The 21,589-nt window shown below is 44.8% G+C and overlaps 1 protein-coding gene across 2 annotated transcripts; it reads right to left on the bottom strand.

Annotated features, from left to right (window-relative positions):
• Positions 1 to 1,454: 1,454 nt before the first annotated feature.
• On the bottom strand, positions 1,455 to 21,362 carry syt12 (synaptotagmin XII). Of its 2 annotated transcripts, XM_084476816.1 has the most exons (8): positions 21,156 to 21,362; positions 12,791 to 12,851; positions 11,949 to 12,142; positions 10,366 to 10,785; positions 6,596 to 6,811; positions 5,531 to 5,651; positions 4,749 to 4,882; positions 1,455 to 3,781 (listed from the first exon to the last, which is right to left on the bottom strand). In XM_084476816.1, the coding sequence occupies exons 2-8, from the start codon at positions 12,834 to 12,836 to the stop codon at positions 3,608 to 3,610; spliced, it is 1,305 nt and encodes a 434-aa protein (XP_084332942.1). In that variant the 5' UTR covers positions 12,837 to 12,851; positions 21,156 to 21,362; the 3' UTR covers positions 1,455 to 3,607. The 2 variants fall into 2 exon arrangements, with proteins under 2 accessions (XP_084332942.1, XP_084332943.1); XM_084476817.1 differs by lacking the exons at positions 12,791 to 12,851; positions 21,156 to 21,362 and adding an exon at positions 12,675 to 12,723.
• Positions 21,363 to 21,589: the final 227 nt, after the last annotated feature.

The following is a 21,589-nucleotide window of genomic DNA, read 5'->3' as shown; positions in this document are numbered from 1 at the left end:
ATTTTAAATGTATTTTTACATACATAATTAGTAGCCTAAGACACTCACTTGAACAAACAACCATTGAAGCTGTACAGGAAAAGTCCACTACCTCCACTACTAGCTGCCACCTTGCAAGCCAATCAGGATCACACCCACCAATTAAACACACACGCCAATTAACCAGTTAACCAATTAATCAGTCATCCAATCAACTCAAACACAAACAAATCAACAGGCTAGCCTATAGCGTGCAAGGAACATGAACACAGGGAGGCCCTAACAAAAACACATACAACTCTCAACTATGACCACGGGTCATAACAGCCATTTATATCATACATCCTAGTAGGCAATCCATATGCACCTCTTATGGAGGCTGATATAAAAATATTTAAGACTGGCCTAAAGTAGATTTAATGGCTGAAGTAAGAAGAAGTGATACACAGCTGAAAACCCATCTCCTTATTTGGATTCAGGACTTTGTCAAATTCACTCTTCAGAATGATTTTGGCTTGGCAAACTTTTTTACGGCATATCAGAGGCTAAATCATGTTATGCCCCCCCGAATGCAAGCTGGTCTATAAAGATAAATCTTTCAGGACCAGTATTGGTATAATACTTGTATGCATCCTTGAGTCATAATCTACTAAACTGTGAAATGGCCCGAAATGTTTTTAACCCCTGAAATGCTGTCCTGAATTAGCGTTTGGAGCATGATCTGACCCCATGTTCATGAAATCGTTTTGCTTGGGGCCAGGCTGAAAATTACATGAGTCAATACTTGTCCATGAACGAGTTATCTTCATGGACCAGCTTGCATTTGGGTTGCTCAACATGATATAGCCTCTGATATGCCACAAGAAGTTCTGAATCCGAAAATGAGTTGGGCTTTCAGCTGTGCGTTACTCTTTCCTATTTTAGACATTACATTTTCTTTATTATTATTGTCTAGGATGTCTGATATTAGTGGCAATTCATGATCTAACCCCTAAATAGCTGATCTGAAAATGTTCAAACAATTACAAATATTTTGCACCAGGCTAGCAATCCATTGGATTAACTGTAGGTGAGTATGTATTCATTTAACAGAACAGGCCAAAAGGATTTAACTCTTTTAAAACATGTCTGAATACATAGTCCTTTGCCTGGAGACACATATAGGATACATATGTTGATTTTAGGGCCAGGAGTTCAAATCAATCTATTTGACACAATTCAGACATACCTGGATATAAGAGTCTAGGTTTGTCTAAAGCCTACATGGTGATCATGGTAGCCAGTAGCAGACGACCCATGGCTCTGACTTGAACAGAGTTCTGCTCCTACAGCTACAAAATAGTTTTATAAAACGTCTGCGGAAAGTATTTTTGTTTTTAGTAGAGATTATGAAACAGTCGGCTGCTACTGTTGCATTGCTTTTATTTCAAACAGTGTTCACACAATACAATTATTTAACTTTTGAGGCACATTCACATCCAGTGCTAAATAGCTTCATGCACAATAAAATATAGAGTACCGTTTTGTTCATCAATTGCAAATGCTGAATGTAAATTAACATATTGCTTCAGTATTTGGCACAGTGGCAAAAATGGGCATCTGGACCACAATGATGGTTGGTTATAATTTGAAGGTGGATATAGACGAAGTGACAAAGGCTCCACTGAAGGCTATGGTCAGTGGAAGTTGCAGTCACTACGCTGTTCATGTAGTTTACGTAATACATGGATTGTATAAAATGTACAACAAAACTGTTCTTTTTGTAGGACCAGAGTGTGTCATCCTGTCATAGTATTTGTAGAATAGAAGTGTTTTCAAAACTAAGAGGGGAAAAAAAAGTGACGTGTATTTTTTCTTAAATAAAATTCCTCCTAAATAATGGTGCTGTTGATCTCAACTGAACCCTGGCATCAACACTGCAGGTTCGGAGTCAGTTTCCCACTGGCGCCACTGATGCAAAGCATGTATGCGCCAAGGTACTGTCAAACGGATTGGATAAAAGCGTCTGCCAAATGGCATGTGGTAAAAAGACCAACACCTCAAGCTGATTTGATAGGGTTTCAAAAGGTAATGCATGTTAGCTGCTAAATGACGCATTTTATTTTCAATAATGTTATCATTCCTTTAAAATGTATATGAATATATTTCATGTCCCAACAAAATGGCTCAATATAATGACGAAAAATACAGTGAAATTATAGCAAATAAAGTACTCCGTACAATCAATTATAATAAAAAATACAAATTATAAAACCCTATTTACATTGTTACGTATAAATCATATGTAAATACACGCTGCTGCCTGTATTGCATTAGTTATGCTACAAATAAACAAATGAATTGTGATATATATATATGCTGAATATGTTGATTTGGCCACCCTGTAAGTGCTACAAATTACAATTTATTTTTACCTGGATAAAACTACCTGGATTTTTTTAAAAGCACAATATATGGAACATATCAAAACACACACAATTTGTCGCTCTTACAATCAAGGAATGACCAAGCAGTCCAACAGCGCTATCCCATCTTGGTTTTAAAAGTCTTAATAAACATAACTTGAGCAATCAACTGGACCAGTCCAATGAGACACTTAGTTTCCTGAAAATAAGTCAGTTCAATACTTTTGTTCAATCTTTCGGTTCATTCTCTATACAGCTTAATACAAACATACATCAAACTCACAGAGGGTTATAACACCACGTTGGGTTCCTTGTTTAATCCAAAGTCACTTCAAGGTCATAGCTATTTAGACTTTTGGAAAGAGGAAGGAAAAATAAACACATTCAACTATCAATGTTGAGTTCTTGGAAAGAGCAGTCTCAAATCCTCAAAAGGGTATCGATCCACAACCCCATTGAAGTGAGGAGTAGGAGGAGAGGAATCAAAGATACCGAGACCTAGGTAAGGAGGTAGGGAGGAGAAATAGACCTGGATGGGTCTCATTGCTAACTTAAACATAAGCAATTACCTTCTTAAGCAAGAAACAATGTCCCGGTGTGAACAAACAAGCCCAAATATCCAGGGCTGACCTTTAGAAATGTCAAGCCACACAAGCAGATCCTGGCAATTTATTGAAGGAGTGTAGGTGTATAATGGACCAAAGAGTGTATTCGGTCGAAGAAAACACTATTTTGTTATATTCGTCCTTTTATCTGGAAAAAGGAAGGCGCTGTTTACCTATATGTGTGGCTGTTGGTTTTTTCATTGTCCTATTACAATAATCCTCAAAAAAGTAAACTCTTAAATTCACAACACCAAGCCAAGTAACAGAAAGGAGATGAATCAAAATGGTTTGTTTCATCAAGGATTGAAAACACTGCAGGTCATTTTAGGTTTGTAGGGGTGGGGGCTTGAAATGACCTAGAACTTGTGATGGCTCGGGAGGACTTTGGGATTGCAAGGACCCAGGGCTTGTGAAGACTCAGGGCATGCGAATACTTAGAACTTGTGAGGACTTGGAGCTTGTGAGGGCTTGGGGCTTGTGAAGACCTAATGTTTGTAAAGACTGAGAGACTTGGGAGGACATATGGCCTAGGGCCTCAACGGCATAGGGTTTATGAGGACTCATAAACCCTGGCGATGAACTGGCGATGATTTGGGTCTTTCGAAGGCCAGAGTTTGCTTAGATCCTGCGTATTGGGTGCCACATGGACACAGGCTTCCTCAGCGTGGCCAGCATCTGTTTCCAGTGGGTGATGCCCATGCCGCTGGCCTCTGGGCCAATGATGACATGGCCGACATTCTCCCCCCTGCCGTCTTCTGTGTTCTCTGCTACCGTCACCCTCAAGGACAGCTCCTGCATAGCGGAAACACCTGGGTGACGTTTGTGTACTTCAAGGTACTGTGCATCCATATCTCTGTCAATCGTAACCCAGCTGTACTTTATCTTCAATCATTAGCATGCTGTGGTCAAGTCCTTGGCATGTGTAAATCTAAAATTCTGATTCAGATTGTGAATATGTAACCTAGTACCACAGAACATTGTAGTTTTTCTTTCTGTGTAGGCTTTGACCTTGTCATTGGCATTCTTGCCTGCAAAGCACTATAGACAAAATATTCCTTTGGACAAAAGGTGAAAGAAGTAACACTTAAACACTGCTATTGATTCTGTGAATTAGTTGAGATGTTGAGTGTTGCAAATCCAGAGGAGCTTGTTATTGAAACATACTTAAATTGTACAGTACAGTGGCATGCTATGTATACAGATGGTATTGTTGTTGCCCATTGAAGTGCCATCTCTAGAGCAAGTACCTTTCAATATGTAAATTGTTCAATAAAAGATACAGACTTTGCCTGCTTGTTTAGCAAGAACAGTGGGTCAAGAGAACTACAAGTCTTTAACAACAGTCTCATGAATCATGCTTTAGATTAACATCTACAGCCTGACGGCAGACATGCTCAGGCCTTTGTGACCAGGGCGTTTCACAATATTTTGATTGAAATGGGTTTTGACCAATCATGTTCCTGGGGGCGGGGATCTGTAGGCAAGCAATACACCTAATGGGTCTCTACTGGAAACAACAGGACTGGCGGAACCACAACTAATTTGATATGGCTGAACATTGTTTGGAAAGTAATAATTAAACCCAGTCGAAAAGGTTGTACGTCTGGCAAAAACTACTACTTAGCAAAACCTGGCAACTTTAAGAGTTAATGGGAACTGTTGGCACAGGCTACGATGCTGCGTAGTCTGTTCCCCCTGCGGGTTGGCTACGGCATTTTCAAACCTATGGACCGAGATGATGGAGCTGATGTAGAGTCACCTGTAGGACCAGGGAGGGCACGGAGAAGATCATGGCTTCGTTGAAGATGGGGTTGGTGTCATCCCGCTTGGTGGACGTCTTCTTCTTGCTGATCTTTCGGCCGTCCTGCAGGAGGTACACCTTGACAAAGGGGTCTGGGGGCCGGAGACAGGCACAAGGAGATAGGTGGAACAGGATTAGCTCTGGAACATCCACACAGGTGAGCTTGTGCACACACATGCTGGTGCCTGGACACACACCCACGTGCATGCGCGTGTACACACCCACAGAAATAATTTAGACAAATACAGCTCCACACAAATAATCGTAGATGTTTACCCAGTGGCTCAGGGAGGGAGTGGGCCGTAAGGCACTAGGTAGTTCAATTATTCTGAGTCTAATCATGAAGAGACCTTGTTGTCTTGCAAATTTGTTTTTGGTGAGTGTGTTTCAGGGCAGGGGGAGGGCACAGGCATTTCAAAAGAAAAATAAGCATTGCAAGCAAAACAAAGAGCATGACCTCCAAAACATTTTGTGGTACACAAACAACAAAGCAAACAACAGCGAGTGAGAGAGAGATAAAGGTGAAGAAAAGGAGGAGGGGTTGGGAGAGAGAGAGAGAGTAAGAGGAGTTGGCAAAGAAAAGTGGCACAGCAAGACAGAGAAAAAAAATGTCCACCCAGACAGAGACAGAGACATACTGCCAGACAGATAAACATGTGTTTTGACCGGTTTCCAAACTCTCAAACATGAACAGACTTGACTAGACAACCAAAGTATGCTAGCATGAATAGCTGTCCTACCTGCAGTGGTCCTGCCGTTGGTCCACACCAAGTTCTTAGCCTTGGCCACTACCACAGTGAGACGCTCCGCGGTGGGCAGATAGCTGAGGGACAGAAGGATCTCTCCTACTGCGTCCACAGCCTACAGGGGTTGAAGAAACCATGCATAAGACATAATCCACTTGGTCCAAAGTCCAAAGCACTCAGTTGCAGTACTGTATATTATGTTATATATATATATATTATTATTAATATATTTTGTATAAAAACGTGTATAAAAATGGTCTTGGACAAGCCTCAAAAAGGTTACATTTGAAATGATTTTGCAAGTATTTTTACAGTGCAAATCTTTCCAAGATAAACACTGTTTCATTGAGAAGGGTTCAAAGATTGTAGGCAGCTTATCGGATTACTAATAAAATCAGTTGCATAACATTAGCCTTGTTTAAAAAACGGTGGTAGACTTGCTACGTCGTGTATGCTTGCTTATGCTTTGTCGCGTATTGCTATTCTATGGAACTATCTTTGTTATGCAATGGTATAAAAAAAAAGAGGCACATTCATTTATTCAGGTTATTGTGGGCCACCTTATTAAAACCCTTGAGGTAGAGCCCAGCGCTATAAGTCTGACTGTCAGGTCAATCACATGCTATGCTAAACTAGGTGATTATGTGGCACCTTATTGACATTTAATTTTTTTTTTTTTAACTTTATTTAACAATAATTAACAGAAGTGTTCAAAATGATTTAAAAACACAATAAAGCCCAAAGGCTTGTTTCCATTGTGGTCCTTTCAACCAACCATTCTGGAGGTCGAGTCAGGAGTTAAAGCTACAGATGGTCAGTATTATATTGTATTTAATACTATGCTATGCTAGGCCACATTAGGTGATTGGGTGGAACGTTATTGACATCCTGGACATCGACCGAGACCCAGGTCCAAGAGCTACTCTAGACTAAGCTAAGTGATTGTGTGGCACCTTATTGACGTCCTGGAGGTAGAGCCAGGCGTTGAAGGGTCTGACGGTCAGGACCAACTGGTGTTGCATGCACTGGGCTAAGCTGAGCTAGTTGATTGCGTGGCACCTTATTGACGTCCTGGAGGTAGAGCCAGGCGTTGAAGGGTCTGACGGTCAGGTCCAGGTCCGAGAGCTTGAGCTCGGCGAGCCCTGCGCTGATGTTGCGCTCCTCGGTGTCGATGCCGAAGCAGGCAAAGCGCAGACTGATCTCTTCCAGGGTCGCCACGTCCAAGGGGATGGAGAAGCGCTCGTCAAACAGCACGGTGAAGGCATTGGCCTGGACCTGAAAACAAAATAAAATAAAATGCATAATAATGAGGCAGTGATTCTGATTCCTATTCAGTTGTTTAGCAGGTGCTAAACATCCAAACCAACATCCTGTGAATTGAGGTCAGGTCATGAAGGGGTTAAGCATCTTGCTCAAAAGATACCAGCAGGCGCTCTGTGTTCATTGGGAATCGAACCAAGGACCTCATGCCAGCAAAGTTAAATGATGAAGATTGAAGGTTGAAGATACTAAAGTGAATATAAAGACGTGGAAGAGATTTCAGACATTTCTGCCTCAGGCTCCCCTAGTCCAAAACGGCTTGGTCTGGTGGTGTAGTCGCGAAAAGAGGCCCGTGTTTAGTTCTAGGGCTGCGTGTATGCGTGTGCGTGTGTGTGTGTGTGTGTGTGTGTGCGTGTGTGTGTGTTACATGCACTGTAGAACCTGCATAATGCATCCTCTTAATCAAGCAGACAGAGAGTAGACTCTCCTGCAGATCATCTAGATTCTTGGCAGGCGAGATAAATTTAAGAATGGTAGGGTCCAAGGCAACACCCGGCTTTGGCCTTCTGCTCATCAAAATTAATGACCAAGGGAAACCTTTTTATAGTGGTGATTAAATGTTCACACTTTGGAGAAGATATGGTTTCCAATGGATTTCACAAGGACGGAAAAACACACTGCAGCTCGATTATAATTACACAGGTTCGCAACAGCCGATCCTTCAGCCTGTGAAGTGTGAAAGTGGCCTGTGTGTATTAAATGTCTGAGTAGAGACAGCAACAGTTAGCTACACAGTGCAACAGTGAATGGCAAGGACACCTGGGTCACAACCAGAGATAAGGCCTGTGTAGCCATGGCCGACACACTACTGGGCTGAGCAAGCCCTGCTAGTGGTTAATCTCATTTCATTTGATAAATCAATATAGCAATTTGAGTCACACATGCTTTTTGATATCATCCACTCTAATGCGAAACATATTTTACTATGCCATGGGATTTTTTACATGGTATGTTGTGTGTGAAATACAGAGAGTGAAAAAGAGAGCACGTTGTTGCTCAGAGGGAATTTGGATTCAGCAGCACAGATCGGCCTTATCCATAACCTTGGAAGGATTTTACCAGGCCTAACAGCTGAACAGCACCAGAATACAGAGAGCTTTCTGTGTCATAAGATGCACAAAGAGATGGTCAGCACTGAGGAGCCATAATCTCAAAGTTCAGCACTGGGGAGGGATAGAAAGCTGACCGACAGTGATCGAGCGAGCTAGAGAGAGCGAGAGCAAGAGAGGGGGAGAGAGAGAGAGAGAGAGAGAGAGAGAGAGAGAGCGAGAGGGGAGAGCAAGATAGATATGGTGGGAGAAAGAAAGAGGGATAGACAGATAGAGACCAGGAGATAGAGCAAGAGAGAAATGGGGAGAGAAATAGAAGCAAAACGGATAGAGCAAGAAAAACATTAAGACCGATAAATCAGGAGAGAGCGCGTGAGAAAGCGAGAGTAAGATAGATGGAGAAAGAGAGCGAAAGCAAACAAGAGAGAGAATGACAGAGAGAGAGCGACACAGGGAGAGAATGAGAGAGAACGACAGAGAGAAAATGATAGAGAGAGTACAACAGAGAGAGTGAGATAGAACGACAGAGAGAGAATGAAAGAGAGAGAACGACACAGGGAGAGAATGAGATAGAACGACACAGAGAGAAAATGAAAGAGAGAGAATGACACAGAGAGAGAATGAAAGAGAGAGAGAACGTGAGGGAGAGAATGAGAGCGAAAACAAAAGAGAGACAGAGAAACAGAGAGAACGAGAGGGAGATAGAGTACGCGAGAGAGAGAGAGAGAGAGAGAGAGAGAGAGAGAGAGAGAGAGAGAGAGAGAGAGAGAGAGAGAGAGAGAGAGAGAGAGAGAGAGAGAGTAAGAAAGTCCCTCGCAGGAAAAGCATGGCCTGAGCGTGGGCCAGTGCGTCGGCTGGCTCCCTGGTGGTTGCGTGTTGCGCAGGGGAGCTGATGTCAGCCATTTCTCCCGCCTTCCCGCCTTCCCCGCCCCGCCGTGTTTACACGTCACACGGGAAACCAATCTCGCCTTGGCTGCGGCGCCTCCCGCCTTTATTACACCACACCGCTTCAGCACCACCAATAACTACAACAACGGGGACAACAACGCAACGCGAACGCGCTCCACTCCTGACATCCTGACAGCACGGAGGTGTGGTGTCGTGCAGGGCAGCCCTTGCACCAGGCGGTGCTGAGATGGGCACGGGGCTGTGGAACCAGAGCCCAAAGCCCGATCATGGGGTTGGGTGCGTCCAGCAGGCGGAGAGGAGGCCAGCATGGCAGATGGAGCCGATACCGCAGTGCCTCCTCGTCTCGTCCCGGGGCTCGTTCCAATTGTAGTCCCTAATCTGGTTAAGTGTATGGGGCTTTTATAGGCGCGTGTGCCTTTCTGGACAGGACAATGTGGAGACGGACTAGGGAAACGGGAATGAAAGAGAGAACGGGAATGAGATGAAGCGTAGGCTGCAATCTAGCCTGAGTCACTGCATAGGCTCATATCATGGCGTACTTCGTTATCACACCTGCGTGGGGGCTTTCATAGTGTCTACATGCAAAACGAGCTGCGACTTTCGGCATCAAGCAATCGGATACAAAAACATATATAGCTATACGCGGTCTGAGCCAATCCGCACGCTGACTACTGCTCAGGGACGTGAGGTCATCCCCGTTTTGCTGAACGAAGAGGAAACAAGAGGAAAGTAGAAGAAGCCGACTCAGCCTTTGGAATATAATGGAGCAGAGAGGTAGCGTCTGGAGCTACAGGATCAGCCCCCTCATCGGTGTGATTTATCACTGCATGGAAACAAGTTAAGTGCCCCTATCACTTAAGCACAACTTAAATGATTCAACCCCCCCCCCCCAACACACACACACACACACACACACACACACACTGTAACTGAGCTAGGCATCCTAAGGCCTTGTGTTTGTGCCCAACTAATACATTAATTGCTATGAAATCGAGCCAAATCCTGTGCTCAGCTGGCCTGGATCCACAATGACAGCCATCACTGTGGTGGTTTAAACACTCCCCGATGGAAGCGTGACAGCTCATTTAGACTGGATTTGGACTGGGGCGGTGTTGGTGCAGTGACTGGATGCGATCGTGTTCAATGTCCACAAACACAGGTACAAACTGTGGTGAGATAACAGGCACATACTACTAAACATCGTGGCTTTAAGCCGCCCTTGGTCGACCCAATCAATGTGGGTTACGTTGATTAGATTTGTATTTTCAGTTGTTCAGGGAATACACTCTTGGAATACACACACACACCTATGCATGCACACACACACACACCTATAAATGCACACACACAAACACACACACCTATAAATGCACACACAAACGCACACACACACACACACACACACCTATAAATGCACACAAACACAAACACACACACACACACACACACACATGTACACCTATAAATGCACACAAACACAAACACACACACACACAAACACACACACATGTACACTTATAAATGCACACACACACACACACAGTCCATCACCTTGGTGACTCCCACGTGGAACTCCTCGGCGCCCAGGGACACCCTGATGAAGCAGCCGGGGAAGTCCCCCTCCTCGCGCTCCAGCAGGTCCTTGCCCTGGTGCAGCGCCACGTGCAGCAGCCCCGTGCCGTGGCCCAGGTGGGTGTGGGGGTGGCGGGACGGCTCGAACTCCAGCGTCACCTCCAGCTGGCCCACCGTGTAGTCGTGGCCGAAGTTGTTGGCGATGGAGGAGATGGAGCTGAGCGAGTCGGTGGACACGGAGCGGTTGAGCTGGGCCACCACGCCCGCCGGGTCCAGCTCCCGGTTCACCAGCTCCAGGTGCCCCAGGTCCCGCAGGACGTCCAGGGCCTCACCCGTGGCCAGGCTGGGCTTGCGGCTGGAGGCGGTGGAGGTGCGGCGGTGGTTGTTGGCCGCCACTCTCTGCAGGGGAGAGGAAGAGGGGGTGGAGGGGGCGAGCCGTTGTTATGATTAATGACATTGACTTGATTTCCCCCACCTGAGCACAGACAGCCCGTTGGAACAAGACCTGCTGCAATGTGATTAGCAAATTACATCAAACAAATTGACGGAATCCTAACCAAATCCAGATTTGATCAGTTTGACCGCTGATCAGTTTTACCCCCCCCCCCCACCCCCCTCATTTATTTATTAACCCGGGTCTAGTCTCACAAAACCAACTTTAGATTCCTCTCTAAGCCTGATGGCTCAGATCTGGTTTAATGGGTCGTTTCACTTTATTTCGCTTCATAGTTCGGTTGACCAATCATGTCGCTGTAGAAGGGGATCTGTAAGTGCGTAATTGGCAAACAGAAACTTGGCTCGCAAACTGTAAAGAAAGGGTCTGTAAACCAGCAAACCAACAGTGTGGACTGGGCACTGCAGAAAATACACTTCATTCACTTTTGAACCCTTCATCCACTTGCGTCAATGGGTTTTCTTCACAAGGCTTCACTCGGCCCCTCACAGTTGTTGGTTTCTGACCCAGGCTCTGTGCGGACTCTTCCCAGAAGTTTTTCTACAACATTTTAAAACTGCTGCATCCAAGATAAACACAGGTCCAAGACCTCAATTTAGCGACAGTAATAACCACATTATTGAACAACTTATTGCTTTTGAGCCTCTTCCTACCAACTATTTACCTTTGGTACATTTTTATATTCAACACAAGAAAAAAATCAGTGATGAGTCCCTCAGAATGGATCATAGTTACAAAGCTGTAACAGTGTCCTGTGACATCATTCAATATAGTAATGTAAGGTATAGTCAATAATGATATTAAAGCCGAGCTAATGCATTACTAAAGGGATGCATTTTCCCATGGAGGGGTAAGTGAATGATTTTAAAGGAACCCAATTTACCGCCATTAGTACAAGCGGTTTCAAAATCCATCCAGGTGTGACATCACGAGTGGCACTGCCTGCCCTCCCAGATGGAGGACGGACCAGTGGATCAATTCTGAAACAGCTTCTAATGACCCACCAGCATCACACCTGCTGCTAAAGCAGTCGCCCTTTGGACAAATCACTTTGGGCTTTGGATCGAGATGATCGCAAAATGATCATCAACAAATCGCTTCACGGTACCTTCTGCCGCACTTCCGAGAAGGAGTTTCCATATTTCTCCTGGAGGTACCGGTAGTCAAAGTTGGGGAAGGGAGAAGGGGTGGGAAACGTTCCCGACTTCCAGAGCTTCCAGATGTTCAGGCCCGCCACTGCCAGTAGGACCAGGAATCCCACCAGGTATAGCCCCACCTCCCATCCAGGGGGGTTTCTTACCACTGGAGGTCAAACACACAGACACACACAGAGGTCAACGCACTGGGACCATGCAGAAGAGGTTTCATGAGGACAGCTTGTGGAACAGAAGTCCATGATGGACACCATAGTACACTTGATAATTAATTATTGTTGATTTCACAGTTCTATAGCGATAGATTAACAAAGAGGTATGTAGTAAGAGAGATATTTATTAACAAAGAAATGTCACATCAAATGGAAAACACTGGAAAATGTCAAAGCATATTATCATGATTATATATATTTTTCCCTAATGGCCACAGTCTCAACAGGAACCTCATGCCCTGTTTGAATTAAACAAAGATGCTTCCAATTAGTTTGCTACAAGCACAGATGTAATGCCATTCCTAAAGTATATTTTAAAGCCAAAGTTAATGAATGCGAGTTCACCTGCACCATCCTTGACCTGAAGGAAAGCCCTCTTGGGGGACAGGGTTATTTTGATGTACAAATGTACCAGAAGGTACAGAGTACACAATGCTGTCAATTTGATACTGCACACCTGACACCCACTTTTCAATACACACACACAGGCTTCAGCACTGGGGTGGTCAGCTGAGATGCGTGTTCAGTGATGAGGTATAGCAACAGCCAGTGACAGGCATCGTCATGACGTCAGCCTCACTCACCACTCAGATGGTACCCTGAAGAATCCTCACTCTGAGCAGAGGACATGGTTCAGCAGCAGGCCTGTGAAACACACACACACACACACACACACACACCACACAAACATAGACACGCACACACAAAGACACACAAATATGACTCACTCATGCACACATACACAGGACAAACAAATACATACACGCAAAAAGGATCTGTTTAGTGTCTAAATAGGTATATTAGTATGCAGAAATATGTTTGCAACAGCTTAATGTTGTTAGCAAGGAGAGCAAGATAAGTTTCATCAAAAACTCACATTTCAATGAGATAATTAAAAGATTCATAGCTTATTATTGGGTTGCAACAGAGAGGCATAATACAAAATATGCTGCTGTCTAGCCAAGACTGCAGTGTGAAATGCACAGAACAAAACACAACTAGGGCAGTTCTAGTAAGAATAGCCTTGTGTGTGAAGTATTAAGCAGTCCTTTTCACAATGAATCCAAATATAGTCAGTGGTAATTAAACCACAATCCCTTTCACACTTATTTCACACTGTTCATCATTAAATAGCCTACTTTATTTTGACTACAAGAAGTCACTTGACAGAATAAGGAGGGTTTGCGACCACGTTCCAGAGCACGCGCACATAGCTTACTGACTTTACCCTGAACACTGGAGTTATTTCTACAATATAAAAATAAGTATTTTTTGTTATTGTTTATGGACGGGACAGCAACATCAGACAAGGCCGTGGGTGGAGAGAGCACACGAGGACCCACGGCTGATGTTGTGATCCCAGTGTCTTCACACAGCCACTGATGGTCTGTTTGGCTAACAACGTTAGATGGGAGAAGGAAGAGGAAGAAAAAAAACCTGTCCATTAAAAATAGCAGCAGCGGCAGGCTTCAGAGAAACAACACTTTCTGACGTCCTGCTCTCTCTCCTCCGCCAGAGACCCGAAGAGAAGCGCCGCTGCATTCGTTTGTGTGACTCATACCATTTCCCTCCACCTTCTCACAAACCCCTTCTACCGCCCCGACCGACCCCTCTTTGTTCTGACGGGAATCTTTCCATGGCTCATGGATGTGGCGAGGCGAGTCCTGGCCTTGTCATTACCATAACGTTCACCCCTTTCCCTCGCCACATCCATGTGTCTCTCTCCTAGGAGGAGGGCTGCATGGATGAGGCGGTCGTGGTGGGAGTTGGAGGGGGGTCTGTGGTGGAGGCTGGGGGTTGGGGTGGATGGGGGAGTGGTGGTGGGGGGGCTATTGCAATCCTGCTGAGCGCTTTGCAGAGACCACGACCAATTAAAAGAGCTGGTGCAGTGCAGGGGGTGGTGGTGGTGGTGGTGTTGGTGGTGGTGGGGGTGGGGAGAGTCTGCTGCTGATGTGCTGTTAGGAAAGCATGCCGGTTCCTTAGAGAGATTGAGAGAGGAGGAGAAGGGAGGGAGGAAGGGGGTGAGGGGAGGAAGGAGGTAGAGAGAGGGGAAGTAAGGGAGGAGGAGAAGGGAGAGGGGAGGAAGGAGGTAGGGAGTGAGGGAGGAGGAGCAGGGAGGGAGGGGGAGGGAGAGGGGAGGAAGGAGGTAGGGAGAGAGGGAGTGAGGGAGAAGGAGAGGGAGGGAAGGTGGAAATACCTCACCTCCTCACCTCTGTGGGGCTCAGCCCAGGCCCTTTCCCGTAAAGCTCCCGGCCAATATCGCTTTTGTTTTGATCAGCAGAAATCACTTCCGTAAGGAAATGTACTCAAGAAATGTTTTCCCCTCCTCAGGGCTCAGCCCCATTACATCGTCCGGATTATCAAATAGGCCAACTATCACCGTCGGTGAATCTTCTGGAAGCTGCATATCGATTGGCAGCATTGTCAGGTGCAGATCTTACCACTAATGGAAAGTTCCCATGAGTTTCTTTTTTTTTGCACATATTGCAAAATATCAAAAATACAGAAGGCAAAAAGTTGCGATGGACATCACATTTCCAGTCATTCGATGAAAATAGAGTAGAAATAGAGGCTCTGCGATGCACCACCAGCCATCATGGTGATGCACTGAAAAGTACTGCAAAGCATTAACAACCACACCTCAGTTCATCTCAAACCTAGCAGTCTGTGTCCAGGCTATGGAATGTAGGCATAACCTTAATAATATAAAGTAGGCCTGTAATGAATGTATCACAAAGAACCGTAAATAACATCACTTTGCTGCAAAGTGTAGCTCTGATGACAAGTGCATCATGGTACCTCAAGGAACACTTTGCTTGCTGGACCCAGAAGACTTGTTTGGACCGTCATGCATATAGTTGTGAAGATCTGAATGCGTAAACAGTAACACTGTCCAAACTATAACTACAACACAAAAGAAACAATAATTCACAGGTGGACTATAACAAATCTCAACACAGATGACACATCTTCATATGTTTTAACCTCAATATCGGCACAGAAGATACAGCGTATGCATCTTTGTGTTCTGAAGGCTGTGTCCAATTTTTGAGGCCCAAAATGATGAAACTTCATTGGATATAATTTGGTAACAAACGTACCTACTATATAATAGAAGGGTTAAGGGTTCAGCATAGTTTGAAAGACGTTTAAATATTCCTTTTGTGATTGCAGAGTTGGAGACTGTAGCAGCGAGCAGCAGCACTAATGATGGTCCTGTGCTGCTGCTGCTGCTGTGTCACTCAGATTTAATCTGGGAGGAATAATGTCTCATCTCATTTTAGATCAAGCAAGTTAACCATTCACACTACAGGTGCAAATTCAGTCACAAGTGGCGCTCTTGCGTTAATGTTATACAACAAGTTCTCTCAGCCTGACTCATATTTGAACCATGACTCATTGCACAGCGGAATGCAGTAATAGACCGCCATGGACGACGACATAATACTAATACAAGGTAAATAGTAGTACTAATATGAGGCTTAACAAATATACTGTTAACCACACCGTTAAAGGGTTATACTGTTGTCCACTCATTTCATGTCCACATCTTAAAACCAGGAGGCCTGTGGGGAACACAAATCTACAAGCCAAATGTTTGTTCTTCTCAGTTTATCATTTATTTATTCATTTTCCAGATGGTTTGAGTCATAAAGGCAGAACCGAGGAGGAGATGCCATAAAAAAGATCCTATTTACAGACAATATAATCCCGGGAAGACTTCGCCATCACAACGCAACCAACAGTTATCACGCACATACACTTACTAAGACCTCCATGGATCACAAAGTGGTATAAGCAGAGCTAAAAACACCGATGTTGATAGAGACAAGCAGTACTGTTATGAGATGCATTTTTGGCCTAATTTATTATTTTTCCATTTTGTAGATCCATTAAGGATTGGTTGGGTTTGACCAACTTGCTCAAGGATGTCCATAATTAGATTTGAGGACTGTCATTCTATATATTCAATCATTCACATCCATATGTGAAAGTGTATCTATTAGTAAACATTGATACAATCAAGGTTTACAAATCTATATTCATGGCAGACATGTTCACCTTCATCATTCACTTTTACAGAGATCCAGTGAAGAAGTCTCAGGCCAGCTCCTCAGTGCTTGACTTTCTTTATTTTATTCTTACCCTCATGGTGTGGTTCTATACTCTTGCCTGTACAACTCCTGTGTTTCATTCTTGATGCTGTTTGTGTTTGAGACCATAAATTCCATGGAAGGCAGACAGGCAACGTAACAACTCAACTATCCTACCCCTATCCAGCAAATCAATGGGAGATTAAGTAAGATTTCATATCTCAACACTCATTGTTTCTACTTTTGTGCTTTTGGGCCAGTAAAAAGAAATATATTTGTGAAAATGTATTTTAACTCACTGGGACATCTTGCCTTTCTAAATGTAATGCTGGCCTTTGTTCCTTCTTTAAAGATCTTTATTCAGCATTTTAGAAGTATTGTGTTGGCACTGAACTGTTGGCAAACAGTCACCTTATCTCCTCTCATTCTCTCTCCCTCCCTCCACCTCAATTTCCTCCCAAGGAATTAGCAGAATGCCCATTCTCCATGGTGACTAAGAGAGGTACTGTGGATATGGCTGCTTATGGCCAGACCACCTGCAGAGCCTCTGCCTCGGTCTACACACTGCCTGTGGAGAGGAGAGCGACAGCTGGTGTGTGTGTACGTGTGAGTGTAAGATGGAGGGAAAGATTGTGTCTGCCTGTGTTTCTTTGGCTAGGAGAAGACAACAGAAAGCAAGTTAATGTGTGAGATGGAGAGCTATCGATTAAGAGCGCCCAGCATTGAGAGGAGAGCGAGCGAGCGAGAGCGAGAGAAAGTGAGCGAAATAGCTAGGGCAACAGCCAGAAAGAGAGACGGAGAGAGCGAGAGACCGAAAGAGAGTGATACAAGACCGATATTCATTCATCTTTCTCGCAACCCCTATACTGTAACTGCATTTTGTTAAGAATTTTCTTCAACATTTTTCTTTTTTTGGTAAAAAGACAAATTAATGTAAAGAACAGGTCAGAGCTGGCAGTTCAGAGGCAGAGAGCTGCTCCAGGAGTGTATTTGTCTCTTGAGCGATGCATGCACAGAAACATTGATTCTTTCTCATTGACATCCTTTAAAACCAATTTGAAATCACCAGGGAGAGTAACGGGCACAACATACAGGGTAATTAGCCCGAGTTTCCAATTTGCCCCTTTCGACTCTTTCTCTCTTTCTTTTCTTCTCTTTTCTGTTTCTTTTTTTCGATGGTTCTAGTGATTTTTTTTGGCAGATTATCCTGTGGTGTGGGGTATGTTAAGAGTATTTTTTTTACAGATCAGGGTCCCATTGATTCAAAATCGTATTCAATATTAAGATCCGATGTCCTGTAGTGTGGGGGGAACCCTGACGACAGCAAAGTACACAGCCAGGCAATCATTGTCACGTGGGAAAGGCGATAGCCAATTAGAAGCCATGCTGACTTAACAAAATGTTTCCTTTGCTTACATTGTGAAGGTGATGTTACAGCTTTGATTATTCGATTACTTGATCTTTTATTTTGTCATTGTGTGCAACATGAAAAATCTCTCTGTATTGGATTTGATTTAAATTAACAGTTTGTTGGTGCAGTAGAATAGAATAACGATGTATGGTTATGTTGGTGAAAGTGGTGCGTGCACACACCTTCATACAGAAAAAATATTTATGCATTCTGGAAACAAAGTATATTGATGAATAAACATATACAGTGTGTATGTGCTCAAGTGAGAAAAAGTTAAATAAAAAATAAATCGTGTACAAAAGAAAGAGTCCAAGAAGTGAAAAGTAGACCAATTTCTTGGAAGACTGCGCCAGTGAGATCAAAACGAGGATCATAGAAGATGCCCCTTTATGGCTCCAGTACACCAAAGCTGCTCTGATCAATAGTAATGGCCACCAGAATTTATTACCACGGTCCCGATGGCGGGGGGATGGGGTAGGGGCGGAACCGAGCTGGAAGCAGAGTGGGTGGATGGAGAAACTGTGGGAGAATAGGGAGATTGGAATGGAGGAGAGAGCAGAGGAGGACAGACAGGGAGTGGGTGGGAGGGATGTGTGTGTGTGTGTGTGGGGGGGGGGGGGGGGTGAGGGTTTGATGTGTGATCACAGACAGCCTCTCTCTCTCACTTGCTCTCTCTCTGGCCTCAAATGTTGGACCGACTGATAAATCAAGTTTGCTTTTAATCTCACCCAATGACTCACAATTAAATTAAACTGCCATGCTGTCACAGATTGTAAAACGCAGGGACACACTGTGGCACAGGGCTCAATGCAGCAACATGTCTCTCTCTCTCTCAAGCTCTGATTGTTTGGTGTTAGGTTGCCACTCCCCTAATGTAATGACCGATTTACCTATCCATCCAACCCACCATTCACCCATCTACCGTTCCACTCCACTCTCCATCCGTTCATTCACCCATCCATCCAACTATCAGTCCATCAGTCCATGCACCATCCATCCTTACATCCGTTCCCCGTATTTCCGCTGAAGCAGCAGGTTATGATTCGGCTCATTGGTTGAACGGGGGGCCAACTCAGTGAAGTCATCAAGCAGCATGTCAGGGCTATCGATGAGCGCGTGCCGTCGTAGTGCTGTGTGTGGGTCGAACAGTGAGGGGAGAACCCAGCAATTTGCAGTCCAATCATCTTCATCATTCAGGGGCTGAACACCAAGACGCGCCCTGGACTTAAAGACCGGGTAAACCAAATTCAGTATTTTTCTTCTTATCATATTAATTAGGCCTTAAATGTGTCCCTCAAAACATGTAAAAAATATTTTTCCCATTCATCATTTCCTTGAGGAGCTAGGCCTCAGAGAATGTTCTGTGTGCAGGTTTAAAATGGGCGGGTCTACATCGATGACCACGTTACGTAAAGCGGTCATACTCACATAAACCCGCCCCCTGCTGTCCATTTTCAGCTTTGAGATTGGGAGGGGCTGGACCTCTCCGGTGATGGGCGTGGTTTCCTGGCCTGCAGCGCACACGCCCCCACCGTCCTGAGCCTGGGGTTACTGCTCATTTTTCATCAACTTTGAAGCATAATTTTATATACTTCGCGATTTTTTTAGTCCTTCAAATTTGGCAGGGTGGTTAATAATATATTTTCCTGTGGTATTATAAACTCAAAACCCATAATTATTCTTGGTTTACCCGGTCTTTAAGTTTCCACCATGTGGGCCGGACGGAGGAAAGCATCATCTGTTACAACTGTCAGTTATTGAAGTAGGTTTTACACTGGACCCCAGTGGCCTTGCATCTCTTTTACAGTGACTGGCAATCCTTCTTTGGTCTCTAACCTTAATGACACAGAAATGAGGATTTGGAAGTGCAAACTGTCAGAATAGATACAATGGTAGTGTCTATACACATGCATGCAGCGTCACAGTAATCATGCACAAACATGTAAGGCCAGAATCCCATGGCTTTTACCAAACTATCCAATTACGTTTGTGCAAGTTACATTGCAACACAATATGGTAGGGAAGCTGGGGGCATTCCCAGAGAGAGAGAGAGAGAGAGAGAGAGAGAGAGAGAGAGAGAGAGAGAGAGAGAGAGAGAGAGAGAGAGAGAGACACACACACACACACACACACACACACACAAATGACTACGATGATTGCGCGTGTTGGGAAAGAAATTGAATCGCAAAGCTGATCGTATTTCAACGTATAGTCATTCTGTGGGGGTCTGAGACAAGACAAGCATACGTCTAGATATATCAGTTATATCACCAAGCTAATACCACATAACATCCGGAGTGTAGGTTAGATGGAGTAGCCTACTTGGATGGCGCAAAAATGGACAGGCAGCAGTGTAGTGTAACATGAAGAGGCATCATTGACTGTACGTTGGCATTGTAATTTGGAACAACGTATTTTCGTGTCCTAATTTCTCTGGGCTTCCCTTGGACAATCTGTGTGTGTAATGGTAGCAGTTAATAGAGCATTAAAATCAGCGTCAAGTCATGGCCCGCCAAGTGGTTCTACCCAGAAGAAATAACTCCATCCTAACCTGAGTAGGCCTAATGGTCTTCTAACAACCGAACCATGCAACTAAACGCGGTGTCCCCAGACAGAACACAGTGGGACCCTCAGACCTGGTTGTGTGGTGTGCCCGTCCGGAGCAGACGGGAACAACACGTGCTCTGGCTGTTGAATAATCCTCCATGTGGCTGCTCCTTGCCATTCAACGAGAAAGTAGTGTAACGACAATTGTATAATTGAAAATGTCTGCTTGACGTATAGCCAGGACTATACTTTCGGTATTAGAAGATGTTCTTATAATTTATTAAAGGTATAGGATCAGGATGATGATAACCCCACCGTGTACGTTCGGGGAACCTGCTTACTACTGGCTCAGCGGCAAGGCCACAGGTCCTCGACAGGGTTGCCAGATTGGGCCTGATTTCCCGCCCAATCTGGCAACACTGGTCCTCGGACACTTGGGTCGCTATCCAACGCCGACGGTGGAGCTGGAAGAGAGGCTCCCACCACCTGACTTGTTCCCGTATACTATTCCCCAATGAACCGTCCACACATTCAAAACTAAAGCGCCTCCGATAGGATGGTCAACCCGTAGTAGGCTAGGTGACGCGCATGCACCGATTAGAGAATATAAAATAACTATAGATTCTTACTTTAAGTCCACTTCTGTTTCTTAACGGTCTGTGAGAGGACATTACGTCCAAATCATTTACTGGCCGGCCGAATTGCTCGGTGCTGAACTGTGTCCTTTTTATGGTCCATCTAAAAGCCAACGGCCGTGAGAGATGAGGTCCAATCGCTCCTAATAAATGTATAGTAGTGCTGGAATTACACAGTGAAGGCATATTTAGGCCAACGGGATTCAAAACGGGACTTGGGACTATTTTCATTCAACAGCAAAAGTGAACAAGCCGTCCTTACCCCAGAGTTTTCTTTTGGTGCAATGGGGAAGGGGGGGAACCCACTCCACCGCTCTTCCCTTCTTCACGCGTCTCTCGTCCCCATCAACGGACGTACAGGTGCTGCTGATGCTGCTCGATCCGGCGGGACCCGTCCACGGCGAACCGTGCTGTGCTGTTCTTATCCCGCGGCGTGCATGCGCGATACACAGCAAAACGGGGATAAACGGTGAGGGCTTCTACGTGAACCCGAATGTGTGTCCGCCTGCGTTAGTGGGCTGTGGAAAACGCTGTTTGTAGCATTTCCATGAGAGACGCAGCTCCCCTGACTGCAGAAGTCCCACCCCTGCAGTGCAACTTCTACACTTGATGGCGATACGCTGAGCCCGGGCCACTACAGCGCTACACAGCCTGGTGTGATGTTAATCGAGCGGTGCCGCCTTACGCGATGGTCGC

The sequence above is a fragment of the Micromesistius poutassou genome (genome assembly GCF_964030765.1).
Source record: "Micromesistius poutassou genome assembly, chromosome: 13".
In the NCBI taxonomy this organism is placed as follows: domain Eukaryota; kingdom Metazoa; phylum Chordata; class Actinopteri; order Gadiformes; family Gadidae; genus Micromesistius; species Micromesistius poutassou.
The sequence above is the reverse complement of the archived record's forward strand: the minus strand, read 5'-3'. Positions and strand labels throughout refer to the sequence as shown.